This window comes from Phalacrocorax aristotelis, chromosome 21 (genome assembly GCF_949628215.1).
Source record: "Phalacrocorax aristotelis chromosome 21, bGulAri2.1, whole genome shotgun sequence".
In the NCBI taxonomy this organism is placed as follows: Eukaryota; Metazoa; Chordata; class Aves; order Suliformes; family Phalacrocoracidae; genus Phalacrocorax; species Phalacrocorax aristotelis.
Genome location: NC_134296.1, coordinates 1024210 through 1046101, shown reverse-complemented (window position 1 = coordinate 1046101; position 21892 = coordinate 1024210). Strand labels below are relative to the sequence as shown.

Sequence of the window (21892 nt, the reverse complement as noted above, 5' to 3'; positions counted from 1 at the left end):
TGTGGGGGATGATCAGTGCAAGAGTCCTGGAGGTGCAGGGGTCCTGGGGGTGCAGGGTTGGGGGTGCAGGGGTGCTGGGTGCACAGCGTGCATGTATGCCAGGAGTACGGGGGTGCTGGGTGTGCAGAATGTGTGGGGGTACTGGGGGTGCAGGGTGCTGGGGTTCGGAAGTGCTGGGCGCTGGGGGTGCGGGGTGCAGGCTGTCCGGGGTGCCGGGTGTGGGGGTGCAGGGTGTGGGGGTGCGGGGTGTGGAGGGGTGCAGGGTGTCAGGCCGGGCCTGGCACTGGCCGGTCCTCCCATCCGGCAGGGGGCGGCAGTGGTGGCGGGCGGCGCGCGGGCCCCACCCGGCGCGCGCAGGGCGCGGGGCGGCGCGCGGCGGTGCTGCAGGAGGGTGCGCGGCGCGCGGACAATACCGGGGCGGCGGCGGCGGCGGCGGCTCGGCCCTGCCTCGATCGGCTCCGCCCGGACGCGCTCGGCCCGGCTCGGCGTCAATCGGCTCCGCCCGGACGCGCTCGGCCCGGCTCGGCCTCGATCGGCTCGGCTCGGCTCGGCCCCGCCCCGGCTGGCCCCGCTCGGCCCGGCCCGGCCCGGCTTGGCCCCGCTAGGCTCGGCTCAGCTCGGCTCGGCCCGGCCCGGCACCATGCTGGCCCTCTTCAACAAGCTGCTGGACTGGTTCCGGGCGCTGTTCTGGAAGGAGGAGATGGAGCTGACCCTGGTGGGGCTGCAGTACTCGGGCAAGACCACCTTCGTCAACGTGATCGCGGTGAGTGCCGCTCCCCCCGCCCCCCCGCAGCGCCCCCGCACGTCCCGAGCGCGGCCCCGGGGCCCGGCGGTGCCGCTGCGAGGGGCTCGCCTCGACACTCACCCCCTTTGGCCTTGCACCCCACGTTGCACCCGTATTGCACCCCACCTCGCTGCTCCCAAGTCATGCTCCCCCCTATTGCATTCATCTCGCATCCCCCCTCGTTGCACCCCAGTCTTGCACACACGCGGTTGCTCCCCAGAATTGCTCCGCCCTATGGCACCCCAGCCCGGAAATGCATTTGGGGAGTGGGGATGCGGGGTGCAGGCTGAGGGGTGCGGGCTGTGGGGTGCAGGCCCAGCAGCCCCGGGAGGCCCCGGGCAAACCCCGGCGTTCGCTCCCCGCATGCTCGGTGCGGAGCGCGGCGGCCGGGGGCCGCAGCCGGAGCAGGCCCTGGGCAGGGTCCCGGCACCCGCCTGCCCCGCGCGGCTGCGGCTCCGCCGCTCGGGAGCTGCCGGTTTCGGGGCACGGGCCGGTCCCCCTGGGCGGCTGCCGCTGCCAGGGCTGCGGGGCCCTGGGCGCCAGGGGAAGCTCCTGCCCTCGTCCCCTTTGCGGCAGGCGCTTTGTCATGGCCGGGCCCCGCCGCCGCTGAGCGACCGCAGGTGGGGCCTCGTGACCACCGTGCCGGGCTCGCGGGGTTTTTGCTCGGTGGCCGGTGTGGGAGGTGATTTGCCTTGTGACCCTCTGTCCCCGCCTCGGGCGGCACCCACCGACAGTGGCGCTCCGGGGGTGCTGGGGTGCTGCTGCAGCGACACAAGCTTTGCACCCAAATGGGGTAGCGACACCCGCCCTGGGGACCCTTTAACCCCGGCCTCTTGCCGGCTGCACTGCCTCGTCCCTGGGGTCCCTGGGTCCGGCGGCGGAGCAGGAGCAGGGGGTGCTCCGGACCCCGAAGCCCAGGGTGTGGTTTCCATGGGTATGCTCGTTGGAATCTCCCCTCTTCCTTTTTGGGTTATTCTCATCCTTCCCAGATGTGATGCTGCAAGGCAGGAGCCGCTGCCGGGCCGATCCCGAAGGGGCAGGGGCTGTCACTCCCAGGGGTTTCATGGAGGGAGGCGGATGCGGATTGTCTGGCTGTCCCAGTTCCCCCATGGCCCCCCTCGTCTGTGCACGCTGCTTCGCGCGGTGCCTTGGCTCCGAAGCAAAGCAAGTTATTTCTGCTCGCTCAGGGCGCTGGAAGCTGCTGGGCCGTCAAAGGTGATCTTGCAGCTAATTTGGAGGCTTCGTTGCGCTGTAGCTGTGCTCCCTGGCAGGGTTTCCCTCAGTGCTGGGCACTGCACGGACGAAAACGTCCTTCCTGAAGTGCTGTGGGACAGTGGGAGGACACTCTAAAATGCTTTTCAACCCAGACAACAGAGCTCCTGCTCTCGAGCTGTGTTGCTGGCAGTCACCACTCGGTGCTCAGGTCTCCTGCTGGTTCTCCCTGCAGACCCACGCCAGCCTTGGGGGACAGGGACCTTTGTGGCTCTGGGACAGTGACCATGAGCACCAGTCCTTTTTGGGGTGACTTCGTCTCCACTGTTTGTGTGTTTAATGGTCCTTTTTTGCAGTCTCATGTCGGGGGGCCGTGGCGGTGCCACACCTGGGCTAGTCCTGCTCTGGACCCGCCATGTGTTGCTAGCATGCTAATAACGACACAGGCTGCGTTAGAAATGGAAAAGTAATTTGGTACCTTTTTCAATAGTGGGATAAGCTTTGAAGGGTGATGGGTATCCCAAACCTGCTGGGCTGTTTTGCCAGCGTGGAGCTGGATATCGCTGGGGATGTCCTCATCCTCTTGTAACGGCTCTTGTGCCACCCCTTTCCCCACGTGCCGCCTCCTTTCCCGTCGGGTCTGCAGCAGGCAGGGCTCAGCATGGGCTTTGGTGGGGTTCCTGCTTCTGCAAGTAAACATTTCGTACCTTGCCATTTTGCTGTGTGCAAGACCCCTCCTGCAAGACCCGTGCACCGAGACTTTTCCCACCTAGCCCGTATTGCTGGCGACACCCCAGAATTACAGCAGCTCTCGAAGGAAGCTCTGTGTGCGTGGGCTGAAGCTGGCTTCGTGGTCTGCTGGTGCGTTGGGAGGTGGCACCTCTGTGGTGGGGGCACCTTGCAGAGCGGTCGGGCTCAGGGTGCTGAGCAAGGAGTCTCTGCTGCAGTTTTGCCTCTGCCTGTGAAGTTATTTGGAAAGTTCAGATTTTGTGGCAGACTCGCACCAAAAAGAGGCACTGACCTTCAAGAAACGTCCTGTAAGGACAGGCTTGTCGGGGACAGCTGAGTAACAACAGGGCACACAGAAAATCCCGACTCAACAGGAACTGCATGAGAAGTGTTTGAGCTGTCTGGGTTTAAGGTGACGTAATGAAAGCGCTAGAAGGGGAAATAGCTGTGATTTGGGCTTTGGGGAAGGGAAAAACCTGAACTAAAAAGTCTTGGACATCAGCGTTGTTGGGGAGATCTCCCAAGAAACCTCTGTGGGCGCAGTTGATGCTCCCCTGGCCCGTGGAGCGATACAGGCGCTGGGGCTGGAGGTGCTCCGGGGGCCTTCGTGCCATCCTTGTCTTCCAGGATTTTTAGCTGCACCTGGCTGGAAAATGGAATCCAGTTGCCTGGAGGATTGGGTGATTTCCTACAGCAGCCCAGAGCTGTGGCTGTGCCAGGCGAAGGCTTTGCTGAGGGCAGCCACGATGCAGGGGGTGATGCCTTCTGGGTGACCTGGCTGGGGGTTTTATTCTTCAGGGCTCATTTTTTGTCTCCCTGGCTGTCAGGAGCTGAAGTCCTGCATGCAAGGAGGGGCGAAAGACTGTAGAACACATCTGAGCTTGGGTTTAACCTGAAGCTGGTGGGCTTTTAGCTGTCTTTTCCCCAGTCTGGGGATGATGAGGGTGAAACTTGGGGGAATTGGGAGCCCCTCAACGGGTGCTGGGGCTCAAAACCCATCAGTGCAGACACGTTTAGAAAAAAGTGTTTTGCTGCTTTTGACTCAACATCACACATCTTCCACCTGCGCTAGAGAGCCTTCCAAGGGAGCGGAGCTGCAGAGACTGAGTGCTGGGTGTCAAAGCTGCGTGGTGGGGGTGCCTTGGGCAGCATCCCGCGCTTGAACCCCGCTCAGAAAGTGATTCCAAGCAATGCTGCAAGAGGAAACCACGTCAGCCTGGTACGTGGCATCAGGTAGGATGATGGATGCGGTGGCAGCTGGCCAGCTCTCCGACAGCGCTGCTGGTTGGGGTGCATCCTGACAGCGGCTCAAGGGCCGCAGAGCTCAGCGCTGGCTCCCACCCGTCCCAGGGAGTCACCGTCCCCCTCCGCTGGCCAGCTGGCCCGTCCCTGCAGGGTGCGCTGGGGTGCCTGAACCTGGGAGGGGAGTTGGCATCTTCAGGTCCTGCAAGGTCCCCAAGGGTTGGTGGGGAGGTAGAGATGAGATGCTGGTGATGATGATGAGAGGGAAGCAAGGAGACCTTGTTCCAGTGCATTTTCGCCGGCCTGCCTGCCACCCACCTCTCCCAGTAGCTCTGGACGTGCCCCTTGTGTGGGGTCTGGCAGGGCCACGACGGGGTGGGAGGAGGATGTGGGTCCTTGCTCTGGGTGGTCATTCTGCCTCCAGATGCAGAGTCTGGGCCCTCGACGGCTGCTTCTGTTGCACCTGAGCTTCATAACACAAAAGGCAGTAGGTTTTTTGCAGGGGTTTCTCCATGTTTTTGGAAGAGGAGAAGGAGCTGGCTGGGCCCAGCACAGCCTTGCCTTGCTGCTGCAAGCTCTCATAGAATCATAGGATGTCCTGAGCTGGAAGAGACCCACAAGGACCGTCAAGTCCAGCTCCCGTCCCTGCACAGGACAAGCCCAAATTCACACCATGTCTCTGAGGGTGTTGTCCAAGTGCTTCTTGAACATCTCCAGGCCTCCCTGGGGAGCCTGTTCCAGGGCTCCACCACCCTCTGGGGGAAGAACCTTTTCCTAATACCCAGCCTAACCCTCCCCGGCACATCTCCCTGCCATTCCGTCGGGTCCTCTGTCATCATGAGCCAAGAAAAAATGGACAGTGAGTTTTTTCCAGGATCGTAGAATGGTTTGGGTTGGAAGGGACCTTTAGAGGCCATCTAGTCCACCCACCCTGTAGTGAGCAGGGACATCTTCAACTAGCTCAGGTTGCTCAGAGCCCCGTCCAGCCTGGCCTTGAGTGTTTCTAGAGAATCTACCACCTCCCTGGGCAACCTGTTCCAGTGTTTCACCATCCTCATAGTAAAAAATTTCTTCCTTATGTCTAATCTGAATCTACCCTCTTGTAGTTTAAAACCATCACCCCTTGTCCTGTCGATACAGGTCCTACTAAAAAGTCTGTCCCCATCTTTCTTCTAAGCTCCTTTTAAGTATTGAAAGGCTGCAATAAGGTCTCCCCGCAGCCTTCTCTTCCCCAGCTGAACACCCCCAACTCTCCCAGCCCGGCCTCGCAGCAGAGGGGCTCCAGCCCCCGGAGCATTTCTGTGCCCCCTCTGGCCCCGCTCCAGCAGCCCCGTGTCTGTCCCGTGCTGAGGAGCCCCGAGCTGGAGGCGGCGCTGCAGGGGGGTCTCACAGAGCAGGGCAGAGGGGCAGGACCCCCTCCCTCGCCCTGCTGCCCGCGCTGCCGGGGATGCAGCCCAGGGCACGGCCGGCTTCTGGGCTGCAAGAGCACATTGTTGGCTCCTGTCCAGCTTTTCACCCACCAGCACCCCCAAGTCCTTCTCAGGGCTGCTCCCCACCCCTCCATCCCCCAGCCTGGGTTGGTAGCGGGGGTTGCCCCGACCCAGGTGCAGGAGCTTACGCTTGGACTTGTTGAACCTCTCGAGGCTCCCACAGACCCCACTTCTTCAGCTTCTCCAGGTCCCTCTGGATGACAGCCCATCCCTCAGGTGTGCCAGCAGCACCACTCAGCTTGGTGTCATCTGCAAACTTGCTGAGGTTGCACTTGATCCCGCTGTCTGTGTCACTGATGAAGATATTGAACTGTACTGGTCCCAGTACAGGCACTGGTCCCAATACAGACAAATGATGCCTGAGTGTGAGTCGCATTGTCCAGAGTAGAAATGTAAGCAGGTCCGAAGGGCTTGACCAGGGTCACCCAGGTAGGCAGTGGCACCATCTCCTTCCTGCTTGGCAAGAAACCCCAAACAAGCCCATCTGCTTGCCCTGAAGAGCAGTGTGTTGCAGAGCCGTGAGCTGGCCACCGCGGGTGCTCCAGGGTCCAGCCCGTGCCTGGATGTACACACCAGGGTGAATGCACCCAGCCCGGCGTCCTTGGCACCAGCCCCTGGCTTGCTGCGGTGCCGTTCAACCCATAGATGCCCTGTGCAGCCCATGGTGGTAAAGCTGCTTGGCTGCTCCAGGCCTTGTCCCTGTGTACTGGGGGCAGCGGGGTCTTGCCTGCACTCTGGGCTTCGCCAGAAGAGCCGTGGATGTGTTGCTGCCCAGCTCAGGACAAGGGTTTGCGGGACCAGCTGTGCACTGTGAGGGGCTCTGGGGATGCTGGGAGAGGGACCGAGCCTGGTGGGACACTTTTGTGCCATGCTCAGGCTGCCTTAAACCTTCCCCACCCCCCCACCATCATGGCACTTCTCTGAGCCATTGCTGCCCCAGCTCGGAGGCATGGTGGAGAACCCAAAGTATAGGAGGGGAGAAGCACCTTGGCATTGCATGAGGCTTCTGGAATGTTTATGGGAACAAACATGGGGAATAAGGGAATAAACAGTGTCTGTGGTGTGTCAGCAGGTTGCTGGTCAGTACATTGGCCTGGCTCAACCGCCCTGGGCTCAGCCAGCGCAGTCTGTCCTGTCTTACCAAACCGCATTTCTAACTATTTCCCGGGGTAAGGGCCCCCATCTCCTGTGTGCTCGTGTGCGTTTGGGGGTCTGAGCACCTGCAGCTGGTCCCCGAACCTGAGAACGCTGAGAAGAGCGACTGACCCATCCCACGGCTGATGGGTGCCGGCATCACGCTGCACCCGAACGGTGGCGTTTGGGACTGCTGCGCCCTGGCCAGGCTTTCCTGGGCACGGGCGTGTGCAGGTGCCGGGGTAGAGCTGGGTGTGGAAGTGTCTGCCTGGCCATGTGTGGGTGCTGTCTGCTGGGTGAGAGCACTGGCACATCCTGAAAAACCCAAGCATAGCCCTTGAATCCGCCCTCAGCATAACCTGAGGTCCGGACGTAGCAAAGACCTGCTAATTAAGGAGTGTTGTAATTTTTTTTTTTTTTTAATTAGAGAGTGCAAAGTTAAAAGGCAGCCCAGAAGAATGTAAACGTCAGTAAGATTGTGAAATTGAAGGGTAGCATGAGCCTCGAGCAGCCTGGGTTGGAGATCTCTGGTCTTTCAAAGCAGGAGATTTGCTCCAAAGCCTTGGAGATTGATCCAGCTTTGAAGAACCAAGGACTACCAGGCTGTGGCGAGCTCAGTGAGGGCTTTATTTTTCTGCTTGGTCCTTACAGCAACTGCTGGACCGGTGCCCCTCACCTGAAAGGTCCCGTATGGCATACCACCGCTTCGTTAACCCTTCAGCAATCAGCCTTCACCCCTGCGGTGAAGCCAGGTGCTGCTTGAGAAGGTGTGGTGGGACTCCATGTCCTCGTGCGCTTTGCAGGGGTCTGAGGGAGGAGCTGGTGCCCAAGGGCATGTTGGGAATGGGCAGAGTCAGGCACGTACGAGCTCAAAACTTGGCGTCTGTGCCTGGTGGATCGGTGGTGGGTACTCACTGCCTTAAAGGGATGAACAACACGTGCATCGGAGGCCGATGGCTCTGCAAGCTTGGAGCCATGGACGGATGGCCAAGGAGCAACTTCCTGGTTTTTCTGGGCCGGTAGCAAAAGTCTACCAGCTACAGCCTCGTGAGAGGCATGTCCTTGTCCCCAGCCTTCTCCTCTGTTTGCACAGCCTGCACCCACTGCTTGCTTCTCCATTTTTCTTGTTCTGGGTTTTTTTTTTTCTTTTTTTTCCAATGGAAAAAGCAAATGCAGTCCTCCTTGCCTCTGAAAGTAGAGAACGTATCAGCATTGGTGTAGCTCTGGGCTTCCCTACGCCTGCTTTTTAATTATTGCCTTTTTGCTGATTTTCTCTCCTAGTTAACTCCTCTTCTCAGGAGCAGCAGCTTCAGCAGGTGGAAGAGTTGGTTTCTGTGGCCACTGCTTAAATATTTACTTTGCTCTCATCTTTACAGCCTTGGAGAAAGTAAGGATTTCACTTGAATTCAGTTTCACTGGTTGCCACCAGCCCTGCCCACCATGGCTGTGGCGTTCCCCAGCCATAACACACACACACGCAGAGGCCCCACGGCTGCTCTGGCAGTTGTCCCGGACCTCCTGGTCCCTCCAGCAGTCACCTCCTCCCATGGTCTCCCTTCTGGGCGTGTCCACCCTCTGGCTCCATGGCAACTCCACCTGCTCCGCGGTGGCTGCACCAGGGACGAGCAGCTGCTGACCCCTGGTTCAGGGACCAGCTGCAGGTGCTCAGACCCCCAAACGCACACGAGCACACAGGAGATGGGGGCCCTTACCCCGGGAAATAGTTAGAAATGCGGTTTGGTAAGGCTGGACAGACTGCGCTGGTTGAGCACGAGGCATGGCCAGACAAACCTACTCACCAGCATCCTGTTGACCCTTTTTATCCCCTATCCCTCTGTTTTCCCAAGTTTGTTCCCAGAGACGTCCCAGAAGTCTTGTGCAATGCAAGGTGCTTCTCCCCTGCCATACTTGGGGTTCCCCACTTGCCGTTGTGCCCGTGGGTAGAGGAACCGGCTCTGGCCGTCCTGCCGTGGGAGTAGCTGGACTGGGAGTTTTGGGGGTTCATCCACCTGTTCTTGCCTCTTTGTGCTCTTTGTGTGTGTGCGGATGAGCTTTTTTATCACAGAACTTAATAATTACCTCTGCCAGGCTCATCTAGGAGATTCCCTGCAGCTCCCCCTTGATTAAACCCAGCTCAGAAAGGAGGGCACAAGGATTTGTCTTCATGAGGTGCCACCTGCGTTCTGGCCAGGCTGCGGGCCTGCAGCACAGCTACCGCAGTGCTGTACCCTCTGGAGTGCAAGCGTCCTGCCAAGTGGAAGCTCCCCCAGCCCTGCTGCTGGCTGCCGCTGCCTCGGCTGGGGCGTCGCGGCTGGTTTGGGATGCTGTGCTTGGGGGAGGGAGGGATGGGAAGGGAGAGCGTCCAGCTGAGAGCAGGGCAATGGCCAGAGGTCTCTGAGAAGCCAGAGCAGTGATTGAAGTGGGGACAACCTGAGCACTGTAGTTCAGTAGAAGACCAAGGGAGACCGAGCAACCTCAGGAACAAGAGTTGGGCCAAGCTGCTCCAGCGCTGAGTTTGTATGAGCTGGATTGGACTGTGGGGGTGGGGGCAGATGGATGCTGGCAGTGATGGAGCAGGGGGACGGAGGCATTATGGGTGGGGATGCATTAAACACCATGTCTTCAAGGCTCCATTGCTGGGGCCATGCACTGGGCTGGGTGGGCAGAACCAGGGGTGCTGGTACCATGTAGCCAGCTGAGGTGGGTCCATCATGTTTGGAGACGTGCACTGGACAGCAGAAAGGCTGCTTCCGTTTCCTTCAGGAGGGCGATGCTCAGGGCAGAGCTGCTAAGCTGTGACCTTTGCCTTGTCCCAAAGGATCTGGAGTCCTCCAAAGGTGTTGCCTGCTGCTCCTGTGTTGCTGGGTTGGCTTGGGATGTGCGGTGCAGAGTGGCTCTGCCTTGGTCCTGTCCCACATCGTTCCCCAAGCTCGCAGGAGGGGACCTTCTCTGTGCCTTGCTTGTGTCTGGAGGCTTTTGCTTTTCTCCAGGGTTTCTATAACAGACCCTGTGCTGCCATCAAGGAGTGCTGATGCTGGTGGGGTCTGTGCACATCCAGTACCCCAATGCTTGGGCCAGCAGCAGTCACTTTAGAGCCACCAGCGCTTTGTGTGGCCACCACCTCTTTTCCTCCACCCAGATGCTGCCTCATTACAGACTCATCCTGAACAAGAGCAACAGCTAATAGATTTGTGGGCAGTTGCAGGGTCCGTCTGAAGGGAGTGTGGGAGCAAACATTGCTGCAACTCTTCTATAGAAAAGCCTTCTCCACCTCGGAGTCGAGAGCTGCGTTGCGCGTCCCTGGGGAGCTGCTGGGAGCATCTCATGTGTATGTGCATCCCTCTCTGCCTCTGACAGGGTGTTGGGTCAGCGCAGCCTCAGCACCACCATCCAGGGTGTTTCGGGCTGTGGTGCAGTGCTGAAGAAGCAAAAGCAACCCAAGGATCTTTCATCTGAGAAACCTCATTTTTCTGAAAGAAACTGTGCTTCAGGGATACCATGCTCTAAGAAAAAAAAAAAGAGCCATTAGCTGCATTGCAGGGAGTGGGATGAATCTGTCCTGGAGAGCATCGCCTTGCCTGGCTCCCGGGGGCTTACTGGCATTTACTAGCAGTGTTGGTCACACCGGCATCACCTGGGCTCCTGGGTCACCTGGAGTATGGCCTGGCCATGTGTCTATGTATGCTAATTGCAGGTGGTGGTTTTGAGACCTTCTGCTTTGGGATGGAGGGGGACAGGGGTGCCCATCCCTCTCCCACAGTACCATGTTTGTCCACCTTGGGCTGCTGGCAGGCCCATCGTGGTGGGGTCTGGCTGACAGGAGTACCTTCAATGTGATCCCGCTGCATGGAGGTTTTGAAACCAAAACATGCTGAGGATTTGGGATTGTCTCACTCTTGGACCCGTGTGGCTCTCCCTCCTTGCTGCCAGCCCTGGGGTAGCTCCACCCCACCTGGCTTCGGGTGGCAGTCCCCCTTCCCAGGTCTCTGGGTTCCGTGGGAGGGCTGTGCTGCACTTGGGGACAGCCCTGTCGCCCCCAGTGCGTTCTGCAGTGGGACACGTGGCTCCATGATGTAGGTGCCCTGCAATGCTTAGAGCCCCAAGGAGCTGTAAGACAAAGGGAAACATTGTAAAGGCTTGGCTTCAGTTTGGCTTTTTCCCGTCCGAATGGGATGCTTGGAGTCAAGTGTCCGTCTGTGGGGCTGTCATGGCTCGGCTTGGTGGTGCAAGTTGTGCTGGGAGGCCGGAGCAAGCCGGTGCAGCGGGGCTGCTCTGTTTTGAAGAAGAGCTGGAAGAGCAGCTGCTTTGCAAGCGAAGCTCCCGGCTGCCAGGCGCTTCTGCCCTGCGCTGTGCACAGAGCTGGTCAGGGAGCTTGTGGGTGAGAAGTTGAACCCCCCGCCTTTCTCTCCGGGTTGGAGCTTGGACGGGGTTCGTCAGGGACCCGGCGCTGTGCCACGCGGCGGGGGATGCCTGCAGGAGCGTGAGGCTGCGTGGTTTGGGGTGGTCCAGGCATTGGGAGTCATCCAGCCAAGGGCACTTTGGGCATCTGCCTCTGCCCCATGGAGGACCATGTTCTGGTGGAGACAGGATTTTAGATGACCAGGGGCTGGGCTTTTGATGCTGCCATCTCCAGTCCCCAAGGAATGGCTTGTTTGTGAGCACCTGGGGATATGGGGCTGTAAAACAGCCAGCAGCGATTTATCGAGAGGAGGTTGCATCAAAGTGGTGCCACCCTGTGCTAGGACAGGGTGACAGCCGCCTGGCCACGGCGAGGAGCAGGGCCTGGCCACCTCGGCTTGGCACCCTGCTCGCCAGGGCGGGGCCTGAGGTTGCTTCTTCATGTATGCCAGCAAGCTGAGGTCCCAGGTGCTGGCCGAGCGGGGGACGATGGCTGAAGTGACAGGCGACATGGTGTACACGTGCATGTGGCAGAGGATGGGGCTCGAAGTGAGCTGGGGGCACTGCTCGCCCCCACAAAAGCTGGATCCTGGCTGCCTCTCCCAGTAACCCAACTGGAAAGTGGTGGGGCTAGGCAGAAAGGTAATTTGTCTTCCAGCCAGGGCACCGAGACAGGGTGATTTGGCCAGGGTGCTGAGGGGACCCTGGCGAAACCACCGATGAACTAGAGCCTGCAAAGACCTGATCCTGTTGTAGCCACAAAATGCATCTTTCCTGCAAGGGTTTTTGCGCCTCCTGGAAGAGTCCCATTCCCAAGCGACTGGTGCAGCTGGGCACGGTCTCTGGGGTCAGCACGGATGCTGTGTCCATTGCGTAACCAAAATCTGGAGGAAAGGTGGGTCCAGCAAAGCTTTTGCGTGCCTACAGCTGGGCTGGTCTCCGCTCTCGCCAGTAGTGGAGCTGCCGATGGCTGGACCCTGCAGGTAGTTGAAGATGTGCTGGAGGTGTCAGCATCCAAGAAAGTTGGAGAGGGAAGAGGGGACATCATGTTTCTACTGATTAAAGTTGCTTTCAGAAAGCAGCTGTTGCAGAAGGAGAACGTTGCAGCACACTGAAGACGCCACCGTGGGTGCCAGGACAGCAGGGACCACGTGCAAACGATCCTGGACCACAACATCTCATGTTCCCAGGCCGGCCTTTTCTGGACAGCCTGAGTGGTTTTGTGTTGGCCCCTTGGCCGTGGGCCTGGAGGCAGGTGCCACGGTGGGGGAAGGATTTGGGGCAGGAGCAAGGCCATGCTCTGCTCACGGAGACGAGCTCGCTCCCATCTCTCGCGGGGGAGAGCAGAGGTGACTCCTGGCTCCTGCAGCCCATCCCTTCCTGGAACAAGAGCTACCATCGCACATGAACCATGTCTCAGGTGGCTTTCACACAGCCAGAAGTTCCCGCGATGTGGTCTGGGATCCCAATGGAGGTGCTTCTGAGAGCTTTCAGCAATTGCTCTCCACGCCTTCCAGTCATGATAATTCTTTAAAACCTGGTCCATAAAGCCAAAGTGTGTGTTGAAGCTCAGTCCACAGGAGACATCCGCCATATCAGCCGGTGGTAGAGGGATTCCTGCCTGCTTCCCCTCCTCTCCCCCGTTGCTCTTCCCCGCCAGTCCCCAGCATGGTTCCTGGGTGCCCCGTGGCTCAGAGCCCCCCTGGCTGTTGGGCTTTGCTGATGAATGCAAACGGGAAATGAAAAAGGGAAGCAGTGCGTATTGCAGAACCGTTGGAAGAGGTCAGGAAAACCCTGGGGACTCGCTGATGTGGTGGCTCTGGGGGAGTGGTTGGCTCGGCCAGGCACAAAATTCTGCTTATCAGAAAAGGGTATAAATTGCCTTCCGTTTTTGAGATTTGTGTTAACTGAAAGAAAACCCAGAAAAGTCCTGCAGAAACTGAGAATTTAAGCCAGTTAAGAGCTGCTGGGATGAGTTTGGCCACGGCTGGTGGTTCCTGCAAGTTTCTGGCACTGATGGCCAAAAGCCCCAGCACTGAGGTATCCTGGTTATCAAAGCTCCTTCCCTGTTGGCTTCCCCAGCATCCCAGTGCAGGGCCTTCCACAAGGATACATTTAGAAAGCGAAGAAGATAAACCTGTTTTGAGTGCCAGTGAGGCTGCGGGCCAGGCGGGAGGCTGCAAGAGGCAGAGGGTGAATGGCTGTGGCAGCTCCTGCCCCTGCCCCGGGGGTGCTGCTGGGGCTGCCCGGAGCATCCCTCTGTGCTGCTCAGCCCAGGACCATCTTGCGGTGTTGGGATTTGAGCAGCAAACGGGTAGATGGGATGGGTTTTAACAGACCAGTGCCGTTCTGTCCCTCCAGTGCAGAGCCAGGCACGTGGGCTGGCGAGGCGGCATCTCCCCACAGCAGCAGAGGGACTGTTCCTGCTCACTGCTCTGACAAGACAAAGCTAGTTTCGCTGTGGCACTGGGATGCTGCAAATCTGTGGCCATTTCATGCTTCTCCTGCCTGACACGGCTCGGAGCTGTGCTGCTGGGGGACACGCGATGGCAGCTCCTGGGGAGGGACCCTTTGCATCCCGCCACGTCATCCAGCACAAGCACCCGGCTCTCATGTACGGGCGGGGTGCAGAGGCTTGAGGACCCATGCAGGCAGGCGGCAGACCTGCAGGAAAGCAAAAGTCAGTCTGGTTTGGGCTGGGCCATAAATGATCGGAAGCAGGAAACGTGCCAGAGCCCCCAGGACTCATGGCCGAACAGGAGCCGATGCAGGAGGTGGCTCTCCTGGGTCAGAAGCCCGGCCACCTGCCTGCACTCAGGGTTTCTGCAGGGCTGCCAGCGGGTTTTGCGGGAGAGGTTTGGGCCCGGCACGGCTGACCTGAGGTCACTGCAGTGGGCACAGACCTCTGCCTCCTCCTGCGGAGGGCTTGGGAATCCCACCTGGAAAGGGCTGGCTGGGGCGAGCCTCCGCCACCCCACTGAGACGGCAGCGTGCCTGGGGCTGGGGGCAGCAGCTCGCTGCAGGGCTGGGGGCTTCCCCAGGACACCCAGGGTGCCCTGCGCCCCGTGCAGCTGCAGCGTTTCCCTTCTGCAGGCATTTTATCTCTTTGGCTCTAATTTTTCTCCTGGTGTGGGCCAGGAGGAGGGTGGTGCTGTACCCGCCACAGGGCTGGCAGAGTGTTTGGGGTTATTTCTAGGCAGGCTTTTGGCCTCGCTGCACGGCTCGGGGCAGGCTGGTGGGTTTTCCGTGCCTCCTGACGCTGTTTCACCTTGTTGCTTGCAGTCAGGACAGTTCAACGAAGACATGATCCCGACGGTGGGCTTTAACATGAGGAAGATCACCAAGGGGAATGTTACTATAAAGGTAAGGTGCAAATGTAATGGCCGGTGTGGGCTCTTGGGATGAAAGGTGGGGTGAAGATGCTGGCAGCCCCAGCTGTGGTTGGGAAGATCCGCCCTGTTAGGTTTCTGCAGGTACCCACCAGAGGAGATGGTGGAGATGTAGGAGATCCAGATCTCTGCAGTAAGAGCCAGTCCAGGCTGCAAAGCTGGAGGTTTTCTTATACCTCTGGCTTGCTGGCAGGAACTCGTGGATGTGGTCACCTTGCTGGGCATGGGAGCATGGGGAAAAACAAGTCTTGGCTTGTAATTGTGGTCTCTGCCTCAAGAGGAAAGGGAGAGGAGGTTTCTACCCCTTCTGGATCTTCCAAGGGGCCTGGATTGGAAAATTACAGTGGGATGGGCTTGAAAAGCTCATTGGGGATCCCTGCCTGCTGCAGAAATGTTTCTGAGAGCATGCTGAGTGTTTTGAAATGGTAAATGCATCAGTGAAAGGCCAGGAGGGGTGGTGGGCACGGGGAGGAGCCCCCTGGTTTGGGCCAGGGGGTCCATCCGTGCCAGCAGGGGCACATCAAAGGAGGTGTTCAACACCCTCCAGCTGCCCTTCCTGAGATGTCTCCTTTCTTTGTCAAGTCGGAAGCCTCCTCGTTGGGTTTGAGGCAAAGAGGAGGGGCTGGGGCGGGTTTGGTTCATGCCGGGTGCTCTGGCGGGGTGGCTGTGTGGGGAAGGACGGTGGGGTCGTGGGCAGGATGGTGGGGTAACGCCGCCTTCTCCCTGTCACAGCTCTGGGACATCGGTGGCCAGCCGCGGTTCCGCAGCATGTGGGAGCGGTACTGCCGTGGAGTGAGTGCCATCGTGTGAGTACCCCTGGGAGCCGAGAGCACCGTCACCCACGCGCCGATGCTGAGCCCCGCCAGCGGGTGGGGGCGCGGTCCCGTCCCCTCACCCAAGGGTGCTGGGCAGGGCTGAGCCGCAGGACCTGCAGTGCCTTTGCTGCTGGAGCCAGACACCTGTGCTGGGAGTTGGGGTGCTTCCCCCTGGGACTGGTGCCTCATGGGCTTTGAGCACAGGGCAGCCGGGTCCCCCAGCCGGGGCAGACCCTTCCCTTCCCACATCACTCTGCCCAGCTCTGTTCCTCGGCTCTTGCTCCTCCTGGCTCCCATGCTTCCCCTGCGCTGCCTGTTCGTCGCAGGGGCTGAGCAAAGGCCATCGGTGTGGCTCAGCCCTTTGCAAAAGGCTGGTTTTAAGGGTGGGCACCAGCAGCATGTTTTCAGGTTGTGGCGTTTATGTGCTGCTGGATGAATCTTGTGCCGAGAGGAGTCTCCCTGCAACATCCACTGCTGACTGTCAGCAAGCCTCTGAGTGTCCCCGCATGTCCCCTGCTTGCAAACGTTGCAGTAAGCGCAGTCCCAAGGAGTCCAGGCTGGGAATGAGCCTGGCAGGATGCTCGTGGGAAGCAGGCTGCCTGCTCCTAAGGACAAGAATTTACCCTAGAAGACCACATCAGTGTTGCTTAAACCCAATTAGAAAAGCACATTTATGTGATCTTCCCCAACTGACAGTGCCCTGGCATTTTGGAGGGCTCCGTTTCTTTACTGCCCTTCCCAACTGCAGGTCTGGCAGGTGAGGAGGAGCGAGGGACTGCTTGTCCTGCTTGTTGGGACAGTAGTGTCTGGTCCTGCCCTTGTTGATTTTCACCATACTGGGACATGTCCTTGACACTTTTTATTACAGTGAACTTCACTGGGAATGACAAAATCCCTTTTTTTTCCATTCCTTTGACTGTCTCCTTCCATAATTTCATTATTTTTCCAAAGTGGCACATCTGGTTGAGAGGAAATGAAAGGACCTGTGGCCATCCAGGTCATGCTTCAGTCTGCCTTCCTCGCCTCAAGCTGTGCCATGTCCCTTTTCTCTTGCCTCAGCCCTCCCACCCTGTCCAGCATGCCGAGAGCTCATGGCAGTGCCTGGGTGGTGTTTTTCCCTCTTGGTACAGCCATACACATTTTTCTGTGTTCAGCCCTTCAGTAAGTAAAGGCTCTTTTCCTATTTTTAATAAACGCCACAAGGCCTGCGGAAGCTTGATGGTGTTTCTCACTTCTTCTCTCCCAGCTTCTTGATCTTTAAATTAAAGGCTGCTTTGATCAGTTCCTCCGCTCAGTTTTGGCTTCACTTAAGTCCTTTGCAGGATGGGGGTCTGCCCATAAGAGCCAAATCCTTCCCTAAATCTCCCCATCAGAGCAAGCATTGCTGACTGCTGGCTTCACGTGCCCTTTGCTCTGTGCCCCACGCCCAAGACTGCTCCTGTAGAGAAGATGAGCAGGTCCTTCCCCCTGCCAGGATCTCAAGTTGACATCTTCTCCTCTTCATCATCAGTGTCTTCCCCACTTGTCCTCTATTCTGGGTGTCTCCAGAAGGAGCTGCCACATGCAGACAAGCTTCACTTGGGCACCTGGGGACAACGTGTGTTTTGCAGCTCTTCTGCCCGGGCAGTGCCTGCTGTCAGTGGGGTGGGCCCCTGCGGGTGCAGGGACAGGGAGGTCCCCCACTCCCCTGGGACACACGAGAGGCTCTCAGCCCCACAGCCTTCTGTGCAAGAGGGGTCCTGGGGGAAGGAGCCTGTTATCCATCACCTCCATGCACTGGCCCGAGAGCCGGTGTGGGCGATGTGGCTTCCATGCAAGCAAGGTTGGGTGGTGGCACAAACCTCAGCACAGCAGCAGGGCGCGGGGACCTCAGTGCCTACGCTCAGGGACATCCCTCCTCTTGCAGGTACATGGTGGATGCCGCTGACCAGGAGAAGATAGAGGCCTCCAAGAATGAACTGCACAACTTGCTCGACAAGCCACAGCTCCAGGGCATCCCGGTGAGCTGTTACCTGGACAAGGTCCCCCAGCCGCTCGTGGCCCCCAGGCCAGTGGCTGCCACGGTTTGCAGCGAGGGGCTTGTACCTCGCAGAGCAGATTCGGGGGGCAGATCCCCTTCCTCAGGGGGGTCCCCTTCCCTGCTGCACTCCTGCAGGAGCTGGGGAAGTGATGCCTTCTAGCCCAGGGCCGGGCCAACCAGAAGGGAAGGGAGCTTTAGAAGAGACCAAAAAGACCCCTCAATATGTGAGGTCTGTCCTCTCACATGATGCTTGCGGGAGGTGGGCTGTGGCAGCGGCGCTGGGCATGCCAGGGTGGGACGCTGGGATGCTCACAGAGCATCCAAAACTGGCATCCTTTGAAAGGAGATAATAGAGGATCTTGCTCAGATCCCAAACGTTCACTGGCAATTAAATTAAGCTCCCGACATAACGTGCTACATTTGCAGCCCTTCTGAGTGCTATTTTTTGACAAGTCTCCAAATTTAAACTGGGGGGTGCTGCGTTACTGGGCTGCTGCTGCAGAGGCCCCAGATCACCCCAGGAAGGCGGCTGCAGCCTCGGTGCTGTCCTTGTCAGACGACAGTCGCATGACGCGCTCCGGAGGGATGAACGAGTCCTGCCGGGTGATTATTTTCTTTGCATAATCTGAGGATGTTATTGTGGATGTGAAAAGCCTTGAAGTAAGGAGAGATCAGTTTATGGTGCAAACAGCCATTGCTTTTCTGGGCTGGCTGCCTGCGGAGGGCAGGTTCTGCACGGCATCTGTGTCTCACACCTTCCTGATAACGTTAGGTTTAGCCGTTTCACCTGATTTTTTTGCTCAGTGACAGCAAGAGGCTCCTGGGAGAATGTTCTAGATGGCATGAGAGATGCTGATGCCCTGCAGGGAGGATGTGCTGTGCGGCCAGCTTCTCACTAGGACTAGAGAGTACTCAGGAGATGCTGTGTAAAGTCTAATTAAGGCTGTTAATTGAAGTGCTCTGCCTTTTCATTGCCCACTGAGGGGGTTTTCTTTGTCTGGGCACACCCTGGTGAAGTGGACAGGGCCGTCTTGCATCTCAAGCAGGTTCCTGCTTGGTCTGGTGGCCAGGAGCTTCAGGTGTCCCCTCTCCCCTCCTGCAGGTCCTAGTCCTGGGGAACAAGCGAGACCTGCCCGGTGCCTTGGATGAGAAGGAGCTCATTGAGAAGATGTAAGTGTGCCGGTGGCCTGGGCGGCTGCGGTAGGGCTGGGACAGTGTGACCGCCCGTTCCTGCTGTGCCCTCTCTGGCACCGTCACCCCGCTGTGCTCTGCCAGGGCTCCTTCCCCAGCTGGGGTGGCATCGTGGTACCTGGGGTGGGCTGGCAGAGACCGGTGGCTGGGGACGTCCCGAGGCAGCGGCCGGCAGAGGTGATGTTTCTGCGCTTCTGGGGATGGAGAGGAGCTGGGAGCCGCAGCCACCAGTGCCAGGGCTGGGTCCTGTGTGCCACACGGTGGCGTTGGGGCTCGGCACGGCCCAGCACTCAGCAGTGGAGCTGGGCTCCTGCGTGGGTGCTGCTCCCGTCACCCCCTCACAGCTCTGGCTGCCTGGTGCGGGAGCTGCGCCCTGGCAGTGGGCAGCCCTCAGTGCTCACAGGTCGGATCCTGCTCCAGCATGTTACACCATCCATATACTTCTCCCTTATTTCACCACCCTTTGCCATGCTGGTCGGTGGCCTCCTGTCAGCTGACGCTGCCTGCTGCCCACCTCCCCGCCCCACTGCAGCTGGGGGACTGGGACGCTGCGCTGGCTCGCAGCATCTCTGCTCCCCCCAAGCTACCCTCGGAGATCTCCCCTGTCCCACAGCACCCACAGGGCTCCTGTGCTGCCAGACCCGTGCTGCTCCCAAACCCTCCCTGCCCTGGCTCGCTGCAGGGCCGTGCAGCCAAGGTTTAGGGAAGGAAGCTGTGTGATTTGGTGGCCAGGCTCTCCTTGAGGTCAGGTGCCTCCTGCCCTGTCACGTAGCCCCTGCAGACCGCACCTGGCCATCGGTCATGGGCACAGTGCGCCAGTGTCCTCGCCCAACCTGCATGCAGGTCCCCGAGAACCTGGGGAGGTGTCGCCCCTGCAAAGTGTCCCCTCTCTTGGATCTGGGGTCCGAAGGGACCCTTCAAAAGGCTGCTCAGAGGCATCTCCTGTTGCTGCTGATGCGCAGCCCCGGGTGTCTGCAGCCACAGCTCGCTCCTCTCCCGCAGGAATCTCTCCGCCATCCAGGACCGAGAGATTTGTTGCTACTCCATCTCCTGCAAAGAAAAGGACAACATCGGTGAGTACCGGCAGCCCCAGCGTGGGCCCCCGGGTGCTGGGGGAGGGGTACAGCCCGTGCCCGCAGGAGCAGCATGCACCGGCTCTTTCCCCAAGTACAGGAGGGAGGGGCTCTAAGTGTCCCCTTGCCTTCACAGACATCACCCTACAGTGGCTTATCCAGCACTCGAAGTCTAGGAGAAGCTGAGATCCCACGGACCATGGCTCGGATCGGGAAGATGCCATTGTACAAGCCCGCGCCCCTTCTCTCTCCTGCTCTGTCCCTCCAGCTCTCTCTCTAGATGGGTATTTTTAGGGGACCCCAGACTCCACTCGCGTTGAGGTGGAGCCCTTGTTTTTATTGTAAAGAAAATGTCCGACTGCCCTCCTCCCCTCTCTGTCTCTTCCTCCCATTTTGGCACTGTTCTGTTGTTGTCTGTGTATACAGTATATATATATGTATATATATTTTAATTTTTTAATTTAAGCGATAGCGCTGTTATTAAACTGGGCCCTGTGAGTAGTAGGAAGGCTGTGGGCTCCCTGAGGCCGGCCGAGGGTCAGCGCTGGGAGGAAGATAAGGGTGGTGGCAGAAGGCCATCCTTGGGGATGGGGCTGTGCCAGGCTGCTGGCAGGTCCCCTGGGGCTCCCCCATCCCTTCTCTGGGTGTCCTGCCTGTACCCCTGGGCAGGGAGCATGCTGGGGGGTCAGGAGCGTGCCTGCCTTGCCCTTCCCTGGGCTTTGTCTCCATGGGTAGGGTGTGGGGGGGAGGCGATGCCACTGCCCCCCCAGGCTCCTTGCCCCTTCCAGGGGGACAGGGATCACTCGCAACCCACTGCAATCAGCCTCCCCCCCCATCGCCTCCAGCTGCTGTGCCACTGCCCCACTCCCTCCTTGCTGCCCTGGGCTGCTCATGCCCCTGCCCCATGTCCCCCCTGCCCCTGCACCTGGGCCCGATCCTGCCCCACTGCCCAGCCCTGCTTCTCCACTGTGCTGGGCAGCGAGCCGAGGGGCTGGTGCCAGCGTAGGAGGGGCCCAGCAATGCCAGCAGCCCCCGTGGGCAGTGGGGGGCTGGCTCCTGCCCCCCCCCCCGCCCCAGCTGCCTCCAGAGGTGGCTGGGCCCCACGTAGCCTCTCAGGGTGGCCGCGCTGGTTCCTCACGTGCCAAAAGGCATCACCTGTGCCTGGCCAGGGGCTGCTGGCTCTGCTCCAGCCAAGGACATCCATGTAGGGATGCCAAGGAGCGGTGGGACACATGGAGACACCTTTCCTCAGGGGCATGGGGCCGGGAGAACCCCTGTGCACCCGCACATTGCCTGCCAGAGCCAGGGGGTGCTCCGGGACGTGCCCCGCTCCCCAGCTCTGCCGCCCTGGCTCGGGGGGGACATGGGGGGGGGGGGGGGCCTGGGGGGGAGCACAGATGGGTCATTGTCTGCAGGTGGGAGAGGGTGAGATGAAATTTGGGGAGGGGGCCAGGAAGGCTTTGCCCATCTGTGCTGTGTGATGAGTTGCTGGGTCTCTGCAGGTGCAGCCTGGGGGCCTGGTCAGGATGTTTGGGGCCATTTTAGGGGGGACTTAGCTGGGCTGGGGGGGACGCGCTGGCATCGGGAGGGTGGGTGCACAGTGGGATCAGGTCAGCGCACAGCAGGGAGGCAGCTGCCGGTCCCCAGCTCAGGGCTGGGGAAGAGGGTGGCAGTGGCCATGGGGCAGGGGGCTGCAGGGCCCCTCTCGCTGCCCCTTCCCCTGCTCGGCTCCAGGGCAGTGAGGCCAGAGGTTTCTCTTCTGTTCTCGTTTTTGCAGAATTGCACAAAGAGAGGTTTCCTTTGTCTTTTTTTTTTCTTAATTTAATGAATTGTAAAGTGTTGTCACCCCCCACCCCCTCTTTTTTTTTTAAGAGATATTTTGACTCAGATTTGACCTCTGTTGGGAAATGATTCTTGTAACTGTACAATTTTTTTGCCTCCTAATAATAATAAATTAACAATTTTGCGTTGGGGGGTGTGGTTGCAGTCACGTGGCTTCCTCGCCGTCGCTGCCACCCATCCCTCCTCGGTGCTGTGCCCACACTTTGGAGCATAGGGTGGGGGTCCCTGTCCCCCAGACAGCACCGGACACCCGTGTGGTCATGCTCACCCAAGAGGTGCTGGAGCCAACTCTGATGGCTCCAGATTCCTCCTTTTCTTGGCCTGGGTGTGAAAAGGAGCTTGGAGTCCTCCGGCAGTGGCCATCGCTGCTGCCAGACCTTCCTCTGCCCCCACGCCGTGGCCCCGGACTGCCGCAGGACCCTGCTTCGCTGCTGGGTTTGGCAGCGTTATTGCAGGGCTCCTGCCCCCTCTCCCTGCCCCCTTGTTGCACCAGCCCCTTCCTGGGGCCTGTGGTCATGGCTGGTGGGGCACCCTGCCCCGTGCCCTCCGGGGGCTGGCCCCCTGCACTGACTC

At 59.4% G+C, this 21892-nt stretch overlaps 1 protein-coding gene and 1 long non-coding RNA gene across 2 annotated transcripts; both read left to right on the top strand.

The window, feature by feature from the left end:
• The first annotated feature begins 307 nt into the window (after positions 1-307).
• Positions 308-21447, top strand: ARL8A (ARF like GTPase 8A). The gene is made up of 7 exons (XM_075115213.1): positions 308-763; positions 14272-14352; positions 15111-15184; positions 17100-17193; positions 18316-18383; positions 19407-19477; positions 19614-21447. The coding sequence occupies exons 1-7, from the start codon at positions 641-643 to the stop codon at positions 19661-19663; spliced, it is 561 nt and encodes a 186-aa protein (XP_074971314.1). The 5' UTR covers positions 308-640; the 3' UTR covers positions 19664-21447.
• Positions 772-5052, top strand: LOC142067009 (uncharacterized). The gene is made up of 2 exons (XR_012663871.1): positions 772-3137; positions 3798-5052. It is a non-coding gene; the product is annotated as an uncharacterized LOC142067009 (long non-coding RNA).
• Positions 21448-21892: the final 445 nt, after the last annotated feature.

What these genes read in the sequence shown, in the direction of transcription:
- ARL8A (XM_075115213.1), top strand. Translation starts at nt 641, where the DNA reads ATGCTGGCCCTCTTCAACAAGCTGCTGGACTGGTTCCGGGCGCTGTTC. An exon ending in CCTTCGTCAACGTGATCGCG is followed by an intron (nt 764 to 14,271) that starts GTGAGTGCCGCT and finishes TGTTGCTTGCAG; the next exon opens with TCAGGACAGTTCAACGAAGA. An exon ending in CGTGGAGTGAGTGCCATCGT is followed by an intron (nt 15,185 to 17,099) that starts GTGAGTACCCCT and finishes CTCCTCTTGCAG; the next exon opens with GTACATGGTGGATGCCGCTG.